The sequence below is a fragment of the Leucopleurus acutus genome (assembly GCF_964270905.1).
Source record: "Leucopleurus acutus genome assembly, chromosome: 14".
Taxonomy (NCBI): domain Eukaryota; kingdom Metazoa; phylum Chordata; class Mammalia; order Artiodactyla; family Delphinidae; genus Leucopleurus; species Leucopleurus acutus.
The window spans coordinates 30,249,941-30,266,264 of NC_139156.1; the positions used below are offsets into that span (position 1 = coordinate 30,249,941).

At 49.9% G+C, this 16,324-nt stretch overlaps 2 protein-coding genes across 3 annotated transcripts in view; one reads left to right on the forward strand and one right to left on the reverse strand.

Moving 5' to 3' along the window:
* The window catches only part of MMS19 (MMS19 homolog, cytosolic iron-sulfur assembly component), a 32,148-nt gene extending 21,596 nt beyond the window's left edge, over nucleotides 1–10,552 (forward strand). The window contains exons 10-31 of the mRNA XM_082854929.1: nucleotides 325–399; nucleotides 809–886; nucleotides 1,404–1,542; nucleotides 1,792–1,946; nucleotides 2,212–2,290; nucleotides 2,702–2,827; nucleotides 3,023–3,104; nucleotides 3,413–3,510; nucleotides 3,615–3,764; nucleotides 5,286–5,441; nucleotides 6,253–6,352; nucleotides 6,837–6,939; nucleotides 7,084–7,152; nucleotides 7,380–7,506; nucleotides 8,210–8,310; nucleotides 8,452–8,508; nucleotides 8,657–8,843; nucleotides 9,166–9,248; nucleotides 9,375–9,539; nucleotides 9,622–9,681; nucleotides 9,975–10,075; nucleotides 10,156–10,552. Coding sequence (XP_082711055.1) covers nucleotides 325–399; nucleotides 809–886; nucleotides 1,404–1,542; nucleotides 1,792–1,946; nucleotides 2,212–2,290; nucleotides 2,702–2,827; nucleotides 3,023–3,104; nucleotides 3,413–3,510; nucleotides 3,615–3,764; nucleotides 5,286–5,441; nucleotides 6,253–6,352; nucleotides 6,837–6,939; nucleotides 7,084–7,152; nucleotides 7,380–7,506; nucleotides 8,210–8,310; nucleotides 8,452–8,508; nucleotides 8,657–8,843; nucleotides 9,166–9,248; nucleotides 9,375–9,539; nucleotides 9,622–9,681; nucleotides 9,975–10,075; nucleotides 10,156–10,183 — 2,319 coding nt within the window. The 3' untranslated portion in view covers nucleotides 10,184–10,552. The remainder of the gene's footprint in view (nucleotides 1–324; nucleotides 400–808; nucleotides 887–1,403; nucleotides 1,543–1,791; nucleotides 1,947–2,211; nucleotides 2,291–2,701; nucleotides 2,828–3,022; nucleotides 3,105–3,412; nucleotides 3,511–3,614; nucleotides 3,765–5,285; nucleotides 5,442–6,252; nucleotides 6,353–6,836; nucleotides 6,940–7,083; nucleotides 7,153–7,379; nucleotides 7,507–8,209; nucleotides 8,311–8,451; nucleotides 8,509–8,656; nucleotides 8,844–9,165; nucleotides 9,249–9,374; nucleotides 9,540–9,621; nucleotides 9,682–9,974; nucleotides 10,076–10,155) is intronic.
* A 242-nt stretch (nucleotides 10,553–10,794) lies between these two features.
* Nucleotides 10,795–16,324, reverse strand: ZDHHC16 (zDHHC palmitoyltransferase 16; the record flags this gene model as incomplete). Of its 2 annotated transcripts, XM_082854317.1 has the most annotated exons (10): nucleotides 10,795–11,374; nucleotides 12,117–12,187; nucleotides 12,373–12,496; nucleotides 13,152–13,237; nucleotides 14,091–14,138; nucleotides 14,278–14,411; nucleotides 15,033–15,061; nucleotides 15,463–15,551; nucleotides 15,702–15,896; nucleotides 16,077–16,324. In XM_082854317.1, the coding sequence occupies 10 exons, from the start codon at nucleotides 16,317–16,319 to the stop codon at nucleotides 11,260–11,262; spliced, it is 1,134 nt and encodes a 377-aa protein (XP_082710443.1). In that variant the 3' UTR covers nucleotides 10,795–11,259. The 2 variants fall into 2 exon arrangements, with proteins under 2 accessions (XP_082710443.1, XP_082710442.1); XM_082854316.1 differs by lacking the exon at nucleotides 14,091–14,138 and having other exon boundaries at nucleotides 16,077–16,319.

Here is a 16,324-nt window from a genome sequence, read left to right on the forward strand (position 1 = left end):
AGGTTATGGCATCTTGCAAGTGTCTTCAGACCTTCGAAGTAAAAAACTTCACCATCTCTTCATTTAAAATAGTAAACCAATCCCTATTTGGTGCTATCTTTTGAAATTCTTTAGCTTTGCCAGCTAGCCCACTTCTCAGGTCACTGGGAGTCTGGCCATGGATTGAGAGGGAGGTTGGTTTACAGTCACTACTCTCGACTCGAGTATAGCTCCTTGATGTAACACCTACCCCTGGGAACTGGTGGCAGTGAGGACATGGTTGGCCTTGGTGTGGCTGCAGCACTACCCATATCTCACTCTTTAGTTCTTCCTTCTCTCCCACAGTTCCTGCTCCCCCTGCTGATTGAGAAAGTGGATTCCGAGATTCTGAGTGCCAAGCTGGATTCTCTGCAGACTCTGGTGAGTGATTGTTCTCTTTTGAGGATCCAGCTGTCTTTAGACAATTTAGGGGTGCTAAAGGATTATGAATTGATTCTTGGAGAGCCAGGGAATAGTTCATTGGCCTCAAGAGAGGGATACCCAGAATCCGGGCCTATATGTTGACCTAAAGCCCCCAGTTGCATTTTGTCTTGTTCTGTAGTAACTGAGTGGCAGCTGAGGAAAGGCTGACCAGGGCTCCCTCTTCATGCTTGTTTTCCATCAGTCAGGACAAGCTCCTATTTTTCAGTGACCTGGGTAGGATGGTTATGAAATCCTGCTGGTTTACTGCTGAGAGCCGGGGTCTTTCAGGTGCCATTATGCTGAGGGGCCTGCATGTCCTAGGAAGTCTGAGTGTGTAGATAGCCATTACCTGTGCTTTCCTTGGCAGAATGCTTGCTGTGCTGTGTACGGACAGAAAGAACTAAAGGACTTCCTCCCCAGCCTTTGGGCTTCTATCCGCAGAGAGGTGAGTGTTACTTAGATAAACTCACTACCATTAACTCCTGGTTGTCAGGCACGAGGGGAAATAACACACCGTATCCTTTTCCCTCTGTTGCTGTGCTTGGTTATTCAGCAAGAGAGCAAGGGGGCATACTTCTAGTTGAATGACAAGGTAGGGTCAGCTGTTTGGTCGTGGCACATGATCAGTCTCACACAGTGCCCAATTCCTGTCCTTCCATGGTAAGGAGCATAGGTCATGCTGAGTAGAGCGGGAGAGGAAGAGACTTAGGAAAGGGGTTCCCAACAACCACTGCTCAAAGTTGTATTCAGTTTCTCAAAAAGTATGTGTATCAATCCTAGTGGGACTGAGGACTTAGTGAGAATACACCAATTGAGAAGAAACTCATTTGGGGGGTTAATATCCATTGCTGTGCCCCAAAGGTTCTCATCACCCCCTCCCCGCAAAGGAAATAGGCAGTAGGTGGGTGGGGTCTCACCTGGTGCAGGCTCACCTCAGTAGCCATGGGATCCCTCCCTGACAGGTGTTCCAGACGGCAAGTGAGCGGGTAGAGGCCGAGGGCCTGGCAGCCCTTAACTCCCTGACTGCGTGTTTGTCTCGCTCTGTGCTGAGGGCTGATGCTGAGGACCTCCTTGACTCCTTCCTTAGCAACATTCTACAGGGTAATGGGGCCATGGCAGCTAGAAAGGGGAGTGAGCACAACAGAGAAATTCCTTAAGGCCAGTGACCTTTCATGAGTGGCCCCCATGTTCAGTGATTTGGGTGCTGGAGCCCTGCTTTGAATTGAAAGCAATTTAAGTGGTAACTGCTAGCCAACTGTCCCAGGGCTCAGCCTCCAACTTCTATGGCCTGCAGGGGAACCAGGCAACATTCAGCCTACTCCCTAGGTCTGTGATGTGCTGCCTTTCTAGACTGCAGGCACCATCTGTGTGAACCAGACATGAAACTGGTGTGGCCTAGTGCCAAACTGTTGCAGGCGGCTGCAGGTGCGTCTGCCCGGGCCTGTGACCACATCACCAGCAACGTGCTGCCCCTACTGCTGGAACAGTTCCACAAGCACAGTCAGGTAAGGAAGCAGAATCTGTTGGGGAAATGATGGGACCCCTTGCCAGGATCGCTGTCTCACAGAGAGAGCGCTAAGCATTGAGCTTGGGCCTAGATATAGTAGATCTCGGGTTTTGCTCCCATTAGCTGCTGCTGGTTCCCTTGTTCACTCTTTTCCTGACACTCTTATGTAAAAGGATAATTCTCCCCAATTCTGCAAGTAGCAGGACTGAAATCCTTTAAAAATAAAGTATTTTTAGACTTGAATACCCCTTAAAACATTACAGAGCAACCAGCGGCGGACAATCCTTGAAATGATCCTGGGTTTCTTGAAGCTGCAACAGAAATGGAGCTATGAAGACAAGGGTGAGGCCATCTTCTAGATGTGGTATCCTGGGGGCTGCTGAGCACTATAGCCCTATAAAGGATGGCAGGCAAAGAGCGCTACAGAGAAGTAGTCTAGAACAGTGGACCTGTTGTTCTGAGGATGTAGCCCAAGAGAACATTTAACAGTTGAGAGCTGTTGATTTCTTTCCTAGTGTACTTCCCAGATACCCAATGGATTAAATTCTTTAAATCTGCCCCGGGAATTCCGTGGCGGTCCAGTGCTTAAGACTCTGTGCTTCCACCACAGGAGGCACGGGTTCGATCCCTGGTCAGGGAATTAAGATCCCACATGCCACACAGCACGGCAAAAAAAAAAAAATCTGTCCCAGGTTATCTTTGCATCACTTCTGAATAGGATTTCCCTCTAACCTGGACTCTGTCTCTTCCTAGATGAAAGGCCTCTGAGTGACTTCAAGGACCAGCTGTGCTCACTGGTATTCATGGCCCTGACGGACCCCAGCACCCAGCTTCAGCTTGTTGGCATCCGTACACTCACAGTCTTGGGTGCCCAGCCAGGTGTGCTAAAGGGAAAGAGAAAAGATAGGAGTATTGGTCCCTTTCTTGTGATTTTCTGTCTTAAGTGAAGAGCAATCTTAATTCCCTGGTTCTCACTACAACTCTGGATGATTTGGGACTTCTTATAGGACTTCAGGAAGGGTTGTGATGGCTGCAGGGGAAGAAAGGTGAGGTTCGTGTTTCCCTCCTGTACAGATCTCCTGTCTTCTGGGGACTTGGAGCTGGCAGTGGGTCATCTATACAGACTGAGCTTCCTGGAGGAGGATTCCCAGAGTTGGTGAGAATATAAGGCAGCGAGATCGAGCAAGCTGTTCCGGGGCTCTGTGCTTCCGACCCGTGGCTTTCCGTAGGGGAGGTGGGCCCCATGCTTGGCTCTGGCTGCTCCCTGGTTGGAGGTGTGGGAATGCTCTCTTTTCTTGGGCATTAAGAAGCCCGGTCCAACTTAGTGGTGTAAGTACTGGAATCCTACTCTTCAGCAAGGTGGCCTCAGAAGCCCACACTCCTGAATCTGCCTAGTGACAGGCCTAGGCAAGAGAGCCATGGACCAAGGCTCAGCTAGTGCTCATCTGCCTTGTGCCCCGGCAGGGTGGCAGCACTGGAAGCATCAGGAACCCTGGCCACTCTCTACCCTGTGGCCTTCAGCAGCCACCTAGTGCCCAAGCTTGCTGGGGAGCTGTGTATAGGTATGTGTCTCTGATCTTCCGTGGCTTACCCCTTCCCAGGGAGGCTTGGGGGCCTTCATGCTTGCCATCACACAGTGAAACCTTGTCTCCTGGGTTGCTTTCAGAGGAGTCAGATTTGGCTAGAGGAGATGGGCCCACCAAATGCTCCCAGCATCGGCGCTGTCTGCAAGCCTTGTCAGCTATATCCACACATGCCAGTATTGTCAAGGAGACCCTGCCTCTTCTGCTGCAGCATCTCCGCCAGATGAACAAAGGTAACTACCAAGAACAGTCCTCAAGGAACTGGGCTGAAGGCGGAACCATAGTCAGGTTTGGAGTTGATGCCTCTAAAGCAGTGGTTCCAGTGGTGGCTATAGTAAGAGTCACATGGGAACTTTTAAAAAGTGCTGAATGCGCGGGTCTTAGTCCAACTGATTCATCCTCTGAGGAGGGATGAGACTTGGGCAACAGTTATTAAGAATGCCCACGGAGGCCATTGAAAAGCACCACTGGGGACTTCCCTGGTGGAGCAGTGGTTAAGAATCGCCTACCAGGCTTCCCTGGTGGCGCAGTGGTTGAGAGTCTGCCTGCCGATGCAGGGGACACGGGTTTGTGCCGCGGTCCGGGAAGATCCCACATGCCGCGGAGCAACTAAGCCTGTGCACCACAACTACTGAGCCTGCACTCTAGAACCTGTGAGCCACAACTGCTGAGCCTGCGCGCCACAACTACTGAAGCCCACGCACCTAGAGCCTGTGCTCTGCAACAAGAGAAGCCACCGCAATGAGAAGCCCATGCACCGCAACAAAGAGTAGCCCCCACTCGCCGCAACTAGAGAAAGCCTGCATGCAGCAACGAAGACCCAACGCAGCCAAAAATAAAAACATAAAATAAATAAAAATTTTTAAGAAAAGCTCCACTGTAAGGCCAAGTTACTCAAAATAGGGTTCATCAACCAGCAGCACGGGTATTATCTGGGAGTTTATTAGAAATGCAGAATCTCAGGTGCCACTGATCAGAATCTGCATTTTAACTGGATCTCCAAGTAACCTGTACATACCCTGGAGTTTGAGAAGCACTGCTCCTCATAAGTGACAGCAGCTATTGCTATTGTGAACCTGTGCATGCACACCATAGAACCTCACTAATTCCCTAAGTGCCCCACTCTGTACTGCCCGGCCCTTTGTGGATGATCCAGCACCTGATGTAAAGTAGAAAGAACACTGGACTCAGAGCGTGGCCTGGGTTTGATTCCTGACTTTTTCACTGTTACCCTGGAAAAACCACTGGTAATTGATTGAGCCTCCACATCCTCCTCTATAAAATGGGGAAAATGATATTTCTAAGAGAGTTGTTATGAAAACTAAATGAGAATGTACAGCTGACCCTTGAACAAAACAAGTCTGAACAGCACAGGTCCACGTATACAGATTTTTTTCAGTAGTAAAAACTATAGTACAATATGCTTGTGGTTGGTTGAGTCCACAGATGCAGAACTGCAGATATGGAGGAACTGTGTAAAGAGGGACCATTATAACTTGCACGTGGATTTTCGACTGTACAGGAGGGTTGGCTCCCCTTACCCCCGCCTTGTTCAACGATCAGCTGTGTATGAATGCTTCTGTTGCAGAGCTGGCTGGGCAGGTCTCAGCTCCTGGATAAAATGACTTGGCTCTTTATAAGACACTCTTGGTCTCTTTAGTTACTCGTCTTCGATTATTCTTCCCATATTCTGTATGTGACAGACCTGGAAGTGCTGTTAAGAAAACCTTACAGAGAACTTTCTCACCACACAGGGAATACGGTTGCAGGAACAAGTGAAGTTATTGCTGTCTGTCAGAGTCTCCAGCAGGTGGCAGAAAAATGCCAGCAAGACCCCGAGAGCTGCTGGTATTTCCATCAGACAGCTATACCTTGCCTGCTTGCCTTGGCTGTGCAGGCTTCCATGCCAGGTAACTTCCTCCACCTCACCCGTCCCTCCTCCCGAACCAGCCTTCCACTAGTGTTGAACAGCACTGCCACCCTCGGGGTATCACTGGTATTGCATTTTGTACCAGCAGAGGCTTCTTTTGAATCCTGTGTCCACATGAGATTTCACTTCAAGCAGAGGGTGCCAAGCTGACCTTCGGCAGGAACCAAAATCTACTAGTGTTAGCAACATTCAAAAGGATGCACACTTTTTCCCCCTTAGTTGCTGTGTAATTAGATTAGTTAGAGTTAGGCTCTGGAGTCAAGCAGACCTGGTTGGGTTTCGTGGTCAACTCTACCACTTGCCAACTTAGATGAAGATAGCCTTTCTAAGCTTCTGTTTCCTCACTTTATGGGGTTGATAGAGAGTAATATCTATATCACAGGGTAGTTGGTAAGGATTAAATAAGTTAATGTGCAGTGCTTGTCAACAGTAATGTATGTATGTGTGGTAGCTGCTGTATAAAAGGACCCATGAAGATAAATCCATGTTACCTTTAAGTTTTTGAAAAGACTAACATTTCTGATGTTAAGAATGTTCACATTAGCTAGCCTTATTTTCCACTGTTGCCCAGTCAAAAGGACTGCACAAAGTTCTCGGGAGCTCCCTATGGCCTGCATTACACACTCCTACTTCTGGTGCCTTGCTGCTTCTCAGGGCTACAGCACTACTAGAGGACAGTTTAAAAACTGCTCCTCTTGTAACTAGAGTCAAGGCCCAGTCATGATGATGACAGGACCTAATCGTCTGAGCCACAGTCATGGCCTGTGATTGTGTGTGTTTTGATTTTGCAGAGAAGGAGCACTCAGTTCTGAAGAAAGTGCTGTTGCAGGATGAGGTCTTGGCCGCCATGGTGTCTGTCATTGGCACTGCCACCACCCACTTGAGCCCTGAGTGAGTATAATCATGGATGTGACTTGATCCCAGGGAGGACAGAATTCTTGGGAAGAAGCAGCAAATAACTTCCTTTTGAGCTGTCCTTTTACCCAGATTGAAACATGGAGGCAGCTTTTGTTTTGTTAAGTCTTGCTGGCAAAGTAAGAAGGGGCCTTTTAGCATCATGGACTGGGGGCCAGAGACTAGTGGTTCTTAGCTGCAAATGTGCATGAGAGTCACCTGTGGAGCACTTCTGAAATACACATTGAGTTCTCTCGCTAGATCGTAAGGTCCAGGAGAACAGGGATTTGATCTGTCTTGTTCACTGCTGTAGCACCAAGGCCTAGAACAGGAATGGTTCCTGGCATATAATATGTGCTGAATTAGTATTTGTTGAAGGTGTGAATGATCAAGCTCTGGCCCACGGACTCAGTGACTACCAGGAACCCCAGGGCTGCTGTAGAGCCCAGCTCCTCGGTGACACCTAGTGCTCTCCCCCCAGCTTGGCTGCCCAGAGTGTCGCCCACATTGTGCCCCTCTTCTTGGATGGCAACATCACCTTCCTGCCTGAAAACAGCTTCCCTGGCAGATTCCAACCATTCCAGGTAAGGGTCTGATGGATCAGATTGGGGAGAATCTTAGGACTTCTGTCCTTCAGATTTTTAGGGCTAACCTGGGATGGGTATCCTCAGGGCAGACAAGCCTCTTGCTAGCAGGACAGGCTTGTTAAGGCTCTTCTTCCTCTGTAGGATGGCTCCTCAGGGCAGAGGCGGCTGGTTGCACTGCTTATGGCCTTTGTCTGCTCCCTGCCTCGAAATGTAAGTGACCACAACATTTGGGGAGTACCCTAGTTTAACCCTGACCAGGGGAGGTGGATCCTGGGTGACTTCTGGGCTGAAATCTGTCACAAGCTAAGCTGATTTTCTGCTTTTCCCACTGGAGAATTTATTTCCCATCCACCCTGGCCCCTGCCGCCACTCTCTCCTGGGTGTCTCTTAGAGTTCAAGTGTTCTCTGGGTCCCTGACATGGCCAGGTTTTCTATAGGTGGAAATCCCTCAGCTGAACCAACTCATGCGGGAACTTTTAGAGCTGAGCTGCTGCCACAGCTGCCCCTTCTCCTCCACTGCTGCTGCCAAGTGCTTTGCAGGACTTCTGAACAAGCATCCTGCAGGTACTGGAGTGAGGCTGTGGGTTGGGAGCCTCCCTGAATCAACTTCTGATGAAATCTTGACGTTTAGTTCTCATTCTCTTTTTAAAGGAAGTTAGCTAATATATCAGTAATAGGGCTTTCCAAGGGACAGCCCGTGGGACAAGAGTCAAGACCAGAGTTGGGCAAAGCTTTATAGGACATAAGGGCTTCAAGCAGAGTGCTCTATCTAGTTCTGTCATCCTATTCCCTACAAAGAGCTATTAGGGGTAAATCTTTCTTTCTTTTTTCTTTTTTTTTTTTTGCGGTACTGGGGCCTCTCACCATTGTGGCCTCTCCCGTTGCGGAGCACAGGCTCCAGACACACAGGCTCAGCGGCCATGGCTCACAGGCCCAGCCGCTCCGCGGCATGTGGGATCTTCCCGGACCGGGGCACGAACCCGTGTCCCCTGCATCGGCAGGCGGACTCTCAACCACTGCACCACCAGGGAAGCCCTTAGGGGTAATTCTTTATTAGAAGTAGACAACTCTTTTTCGAATGCCAGCACCCCTACATTATGGAAATACCAGGCTCTTGTGCTGGTGTCCTAGAGCTGAGTGGGCCAAATCCACAACCAAAACAATATTGGTTTTTTTCTAATGGCTTCTACATTTAAACGATTTACACCTTTGTTGGTAAAACGGACATGTGTAGCATCTGCATCAGCATTTCCTCCCTCCTTTTTAGGGCAACAGCTGGATGAATTCCTACAGCTGGCTGTGGACAAAGTGGAGGCTGGGCTGAGCTCTGGGCCCTATCGTAGTCAGGCCTTCACACTGCTTCTCTGGGTAAGGAGTCGGAGTGGATTCCAGTTAGACAGAGCAGTTGGTCTGGTTAAAAAGAATTTCTCCATTTAACCCTGAAGCGCATGCATGCTTCTCAGGGTTTGAGTGTCATGCCCTGACTGTTCTCTTTCTCTCTGATAACAGGTCACAAAGGCCCTAGTGCTCAGATATCATCCTCTCAGCTCCTGCCTTACAGACCGGGTAAGTCCTTGCTGAAGACAGCAGAACCTAGGACCTAAACAGGAACTTCCCTGTCGATCCTCTTCTTCCCAAAAATGACTACTGTCCTCCTCTTGGGTATTTAAGATTCTTCCCCGCTGATGTACCTCAAAGGCTCTCCTTTCTCCAGCTCATGGGCCTCCTGAGTGATCCAGAACTAGGCCCAGCAGCAGCTGATGGCTTCTCTCTGCTCATGTCTGACTGCACTGATGTGCTGACTCGTGCTGGCCATGCTGAAGTGCGGATCATGTTTCGCCAGCGGTTCTTCACGGATAACGTGCCTGCTTTGGTCCGGGGTTTCCATGCTGCTCCTCGAGGTGAGGAGAGTCTAAAGGAAAGTCCTCAAATATACAGACCTCTCCATTGGTCAGGCCACAGTCTCTAAAATAATTTAGGACCTGAGTGCTTCTTTAGAGCTGTAGTGTGACCTGTACCTGAAGCGCTGAACATCTAGATTCTTGACCCACTCTTTTCCTTTGATTGGCATATCTTGGCTATTCTGAGCTTGAGGGGCTTTTTAAAAAAAAAAAAAAAAACTTTTTGTAGGCTAATGTCCCAGCTTCACCAGAGATTAGAATTGAATTCTTAAGCTCTATGTCTGAGCCCAGTTTTTCCCCTAAGCTTTTCCATTTTTTACAGATGTGAAGCCAAATTACTTGAAGGGTCTGGCTCATGTACTTAACAGGCTGCCAAAGCCTGTGCTCTTGCCGGAGCTGCCCACGGTAAGCCTTGCGGTCACAGCCTCTAAGCAGGGACCAAGCCATTGTCCCCCAGCTGGGGCTAGAAAGGGGAGGAAAGGCAGGCTCATCAAAAGATGTGGTCATCCCACCTTTCCTGTGGCCCCTTAGCTGCTTTCCTTGCTGCTGGAGGCCCTGTCCTGCCCAGACTCTGTGGTACAGCTCTCCACCCTCAGCTGCCTTCAGCCTCTTCTACTGGAAGCACCCCAAGTAATGAGTCTTCACGTTGACACCCTCGTCACCAAGTTCCTAAACCTCAGCTCCAGCCCTTCCATGGTGCGTTGAGCCTGAACAACTCTTTGGCCTGTACATCTCCCATTCGTGGGTCTCCCCTCACCTCCTTATGGTTGTGTTCCAGGCTGTCCGGATCGCTGCACTGCAGTGTATGCACGCTGTTACTCACCTGCCCACCCCCGTGGTGAGTACCGCAGATGTCCCTCTCTGGCTTGGAAGCTTCTTAGAAGAGCCAGAGGTACCTTTCTGCCTTAGTCAAGAGGGACTGGCTACCCTGCTGTGTGACTGAGATATGCACTGTAGGGTACAGATAGGCAAGGATCTCCTGACTACCCTAAAATATAATGGCCAGCCTGCCACATAGCATTCTCTGGAATCACTAAAGAAGAATAGGAAGAGTATTAGTTGTAGAGTCAGAGCAGCTTTTTTGGTTGTCTTGGTTGAACAAGGCTAAGGTTAGCTCCTCTAACTCCACAGCTGCTGCCGTACAAACTGCAGGTGATCCGGGCCTTAGCCAAACCCCTGGATGACAAGAAGAGACTGGTGCGTAAGGAAGCAGTGTCAGCCAGGGGAGAATGGTGAGTTTTTAGGTCATGGGGAGAGATGGGACTGAAATGAGCCTCACCACTAATGCTGTCAACATTCTTTTTGCCTACAGGTTTCTGCTGGGGAGCCCTGGCAGCTGAGCCCTCCATCCTGGCCTACACTGTTCTGACAGACAATCTAACCTGAAATTACTAACTATCAAGCCATCTTGCCCAAAGCAGGGAGATGACTGGCTTCTGATTGCCTTTCCCACAGACACCGCACAAATGCTGGGCCTCTGTCGCATGGCTGTACAAGAAACATAGGAATCCTGACTTCTAATGGATTTGTGAATAACTGAGTGTGAGACTACTTGTGTTTGAAGAATGATCTTGGTCTTGGGGCTCTTCCATTTATATGTCAGAAAAAGTGAGATATGCTGCTGAGGGTGAATACAGATGAGCGTGGCCCCGAGGACCAGGGATGGTGGCGTGTGTGTACCTGCTGGAGAATAAAGATTCTTTTGGTAATGGGGCCGTCAGTTATTTCCCTCTCTCCACTTATGCCTCAGCAGTACATAACCAGAAACAACACTGCATAAGCTAGAGAAACAGTAGTGATAGGAACTGGCCAGGAATTCTTCAGGACATCCAGCCCCTCCAAGTGGGGCAGAGGTGGCAGGACCGTAACACCCACTCACTAGGCCTTGACCCTGACTTTCCCCTTCCCCGCCCCACAAGAGAAAGGCAAAGAGTGAAAAGCTACATATCTTTAAAAAATCAAATACCTTTATTTTTGCTCCCTTCAGCACATGAGAAGTGGCAGTGACCTCAGCAGTAGGCCTGGTATCTTTGCCCTGTTGAGAAGCCAGGATCTCAGCTCTACCATTCAGGTGTTTTCTCAGACGGCAAGTGGAAGAGGTGGTAGCCAACCCCAGTGCTGTAAGCTGGAGGAGGTCGGGGTCAGTACCTGGCAAGGTTGCTAGCTGCCTGATCTCCAGTCTGGGGCTGGAACTTCTGTTTGCCTGAGTAAAGGGACATCAGTCCTAGGATTTTTCCACATCATGCCTTGCTTCCGCCATGGCCGGGAGACTGGTCCTTGAGCTGTCCCTGCATGGTACCGTAAGGCAGGCCCACTGGCTCTTTTTGCTCAAGGATTCCAAGAAGCTATCCTTGGAGGCCCTTGAGGCAATGTCGGAAGCAGGGTGGTGCTCAAGTTGTGGCTGACACACTCCAGCTCACACTGCCATCACAGAGGCTGAGTGAGCGGTCACCCAGGGAGGGGGATCCCAGCTCATTCCGTTCCCATGGGGCAGGTGACTGGAAGGTAACAACACCCGAGTCAGCCAATGCCTATAAGAGAAGACAGAAATACTTGTGAGATCTAAGATTTCCTAGTCTTCCTTCCTGAGCCTCATTCCTCAGCAAAGATATATCAAGGTAGTCTGAAGCTACCCTGGCATTCATCGCAAAAGTAATAAAAGTTCCAGTTTTGTCCAATAAATGTGCCCTCTGGTGACTAGAAGGCCTTTAGAGGTTTTGAGCTAAACTTCTAAGGGGCCACTGTAAGCACAGTGACAGACAGGAGTAATAGGATGGGAAAAGGAAGAGGGCAGGTACTTCCAGTCACCTACTTTTTACTGCCTCAGTAGTTGCAATTTGAAGAATGATTTACCTTTGTCTCTTGGGCTGAGGGAACTAGCTTCATTTATTGTCTTAGGACCTCTGTCACAAATAGATGACTTCAATCCCACAAATTATGTGCTTGAAATCCAGACACTGCCATACAAATGAGAGGTGACTGGTGGCCAGCATACCCTAACTAGAGGTCCCTTCTCGAGAACAGCTTTCTAAGGATTCTGTCGTAGTCACCTGCTACCGTACCAATATGGGGGCCACTAGCCACACATGCCTATTTAAATTTGTGAAGATGAAATTAAATTTAAAATTCAATTCACTGATATACTAGCCACATTACAAGCACTCAAAAGCCATATGTGACTAATGGCTAATGTTTTAGACAGCAGAGGTATAGAATATTTTTCTCATTCCAGAAAGTTCAGTGAACAGTGCTGGTCTAAATATTTTACTTTACCTTCCTGTGTCCACACCCAGGAATACCTTCCAGTTGTCCAAGCAGCCATAGTTGTAATGATTCCTAAAAACCTAGAGCAAAGAAAAACATGTTTCTATGAATCCTTTTCCTTAAACCAATTTTGAGCCTAAATTGGCCAGGCAAGTTCTGGATTTCATGATGCCTGCCTTAGTTGGCCCTGACCATGGCCTCTGTTTATAGGATGGCAGGTTCAGTTACCTACCCATCCCTCCACCCCAATCCCGGCCCTACTCACTCTGCCCTTGGCCTGCAGTCGGCGTCGCTCCTTCTTGTTGATGTGCCTTTCGATACTAGTCTCACCTCGACTGATGAGAACAGCGTGCCAGACAGTTAGGGCACCCAGGGCAAGTGCCACGGAACTGAGAAAAGAGGGGCAAAGACCGTGGGATAGTGTGGAGGGAGTTAGAGGCCATGTGTAGGTCTGAAATTGAGCTGAGCAACAGTGACTGCCTAGGGGCTTATGTCTAAGTCTGCTTTAACTCCCAGCGTACATGTCCTAGACGAACTTTTACTTCACTGCATCCATGAAAAAGCATCAATGTGGGCTAAGAATAAATGATGTGGAAAGCAAGATGGGGAAATAAGTCTATTTCTATTAATGAAAATGTTATATATTTCCTAAAATACCCATGCTCGGGAGACAGAAGAGGTAGTAAAAGCACTAACAATTAGAATAAAATGGCACAACATTCAGGTTCCAGCTCTATCATTCCCAGCTGTGTATCATGGAACAAATCACCTCACCCCTCAGATCTGCAATTTTCCTCATCTATGAAATGCACCTACCCTTTAAGTAGGAGTTTAACTTCCCTTGGCACATACCAAACAATGCCAAATCTTTAATGTTCCCTGCCCCGAAATGCTGAAGCAAATTAAGCCCTACTCTTTGCCAACCTAAGTGAGAATAAGAACAGCAGCAGTTTACATGGGGATGGGTTCCCGCCTGGCTGTGGGCACCGAAAAAGGTTTTTCTGAAGCTGCCCCTCAAACTGTCAAAAATGAGAGTTGAGATACCTGCACAGGAACCAGAGGTAGACAAGACTCTTGTGAGTCACTCTTTCTCGGAAGGAGAAGGTGGGTGGTGGGGTCTGGTGATAAGTCTAGAAAAAGAAAACAGCAAAGTCTGGATCATTTGCTCCATTGGTTTCTCTCTACCAGAGCCCAACACCTGCAGGCAGGGAAGTGATCCAAGCCCATGATGAGAAAATAGGGGGTTAAGCCACAGAGGAGTCAGGGCAGCAGCCAGATGGGTGGACCAAGCTGGCGGCATCATCATGGACAAACACGGGGCAGAGCAGGTCTGGACAGGATGGTAAAGCACAGGAGGGACCAACCCTGGGCCTTTAGCTCTGACAACACAAATGGGGCTCCAGGGGAAGCCACTCCACTCCCCAGCTAGAACTGTGTGGCTGTAATCCCCAAGAGGGGACGAGACCCATACCCAGAATGGAATAACTGGAGGGGGAGAACTGTGAGCCCCACTAAGGACCGAAAGGGCAGCAGAGACACAATCACAAGCCCAAGATCTGCTCAGAATAAGGAGTCCTAAAAGGCCAGGGGAGAAGGGACGATCCTGCTGCGGACGCAGACAGACCAGGAACAAAGGATGGTCAGACTGGCCCAGCCCGACCTCTGTCCCCTGGAACCCCATTACACAGACTAACATAGACTCCTTGCTGCTCAGGCCATCACCAAGGCAGAGCCCTTGCTCAGCCCAAAGAAGGTGATAATGGAATAGAGACTCAAAAACTGTCACGTACCAGGGACTCCCAGCTTGCCCCTAGGCCACTTAGTCTGCCCACGGCCGACAGTGCCCAGAAACACCCCGATCCAGTCTCGACTGGCCCCTTACCCCAGCCTCTACAACTCGACTAACAGGTGGGCCCCAGTTGCCTCAGCAACTCTATACCCCTGGCCTGAGCAGCAGGAGGCAGTGGGGTGGGGACAGCCCACCTGGTTGGCAACCGCCTGTAGTTTGTTCTTGTCGAGCTGTTTCATTTTCTAAGGGGATGGAAAACAGTGCTGGTTATACTCCCAGACCTCTAGGATGGGGGGTGCTACCAGCCCCACTCCTTAGGGACGGATTCCACACCCCAAAGTGCTCTCTATTGAGCTGCCCTGCTCCTAACTACAGGCTCACCTCGATGGCAGCATAAGCCTCCCGGAAAAGGTCCCAACTTCCGTAGCTGCAGTAGACACAGCCCAGAGTCATGAAAAAGCAGAAAGAGAAGAAGTACCGATGGTTATAGTGGCCTACACAGTTGTTTAGCCAGGCTGGTGGGGGCAGGATTAAGGACAAGACCAAACACACAACTTCAGGGGGTGTCCAGGTTTCTCTGGTTCATCCTTGGTTCCTGACAACATCATCCAAGCCCAAGGCTTCCTGTCACCAAAGGCAGGAAAATATGGGACTTCCTTGAAGTTGAGGTGAAAGTGTTAAAGCTTTTCAAAGCCCTCACAAGTCCCATCAGGAGATCATGAAAACTGAAATCCTTCAGTAAAATGAGTCTGCCAATACTTCAACCTAACGGGTTAACCAGACATCTGTGTGGGACAGCAGCAAGGGACCAATGGTTCTATCTGGACACCTACTGGACAACCCACTGAACCAAACATCTCTTTCCATCCAATAGATGTTAGCACGACAGTCTACAAAAGAAAGAGCTGTTAGGGATGGGTGCCTTGCTCCAAGAAGATCCATCCCAGAATGCATGTAAGCCTCCTGCTTTTCCCAGGAGATGTCAGCCCCCAAATCTGCTCTTCTACAAACTTCTCATGAGCCCAGTGTTCTCTGCAGGGTGATGCTAGAAGCCTTGGGTTTGTGGCCCTTAAACCTCTGCAGTGCTCTGGAGCTAAAGAAGGAGGCCTCAGGCAGAAGAGATAATAAAAGGATACGGCAGTGATGATCCATCTTCAGCACACACCTGTGAGGGAGGGACACAGGCTCTGTTACGGTGGCCAAGGATCTTGAGATGTCAGTGCCAATCCTTTCCTATAAGGACCAGCATCCTGCTGAGGTGGAAAGGGCACAGACTTTGAGGAGAGCCAGGCCTTGCTTCAAACCCTGCTTCACTGGCTACATGACACTGGACAAGCTAACTCCGGGTCTCTTGCCTACCCTGGCCCATCTCTCTGAATCTCACTTTCCACAAGTGGTGAAAATGCGGAACTTGCAGGACGATCCTGAGGACCAGGTGTCCCGATATAGAGGGCACACTGCCTGGCACATGAGGGGTGCCTCATAAATGTCCTGTCAAATTCCAGGTCTAGGTTCTGCCCTAGAACTACAGCAAAAGGGCCACATCTGGGGTTCCCAGAGACCCACCTATTGCAGATGCTGCAGTGGTGTGTTCGGGCTGGCTTGGGGTTAATGCACTTCTTACAGATGGAGACTGTTGTGATATCATTCCTGCCCTGTGCAGAGGGAGAAAAGCACCATGACAACTGTGGCAGCACCGGTTTCGTACCTCCAAAATACCAAGGCACTCTCCCTCCGCACTCCTGGAACTGGCTCCAATAGCCTGCAGTTCTCTCCCTCCCCCATGCCCCTGAGGGGGTACCCACCGCGGGTGGGTATCCAGGTGGAGTGGTGATAGCCTGGTAGTAATGGAAGACGATGAGGATCAGATTCCAGTGACTATAGAAGAAATGCCAGCAGAGTCGTGGCACTGAGTAGGTTTGAAGGATGAGGGGCAGGATACACAGGTAGGCAATGGCCACGATGGAGCTGGTCAGCACAATCACCAGCACCACGAACACCTGCCGACACCAGGGAGGTCAAGAAGACGCAGTGAGAGAGCTTGCCAACACCCAGGGTAGACTCGGGAGTTTCCCCAGGGTAGGAGGCCAGTGTGAGTCCAAACCCAGTGTAGGTCCATCAGACACATGTCCCTCTGCTACCCCCAAACATCCCTGTTCCTGTCCCCAGGCATCACTCACCACCCCACACCAGCGGATCACGTTGTCCACCAGCCAGTAGATAGGCTCAAAGGCAGCATCCACAGCGGTGTCACTGCCTGCAAAGGAGTTGTGGAGCAGGGAGCGCAGGCAGACCTTGCCATAGCGCCAGCGCTGAACCAGGCCGCGGAGCAGAGGTGGGCAGCGGCGCCTGTAGCCCAGGAGCAGAAGCAGGCGCAGGCAGAGGCGGGCAGGGCCCAGCAGCAGGCTCCGCTGGCCCCGCATGGCTC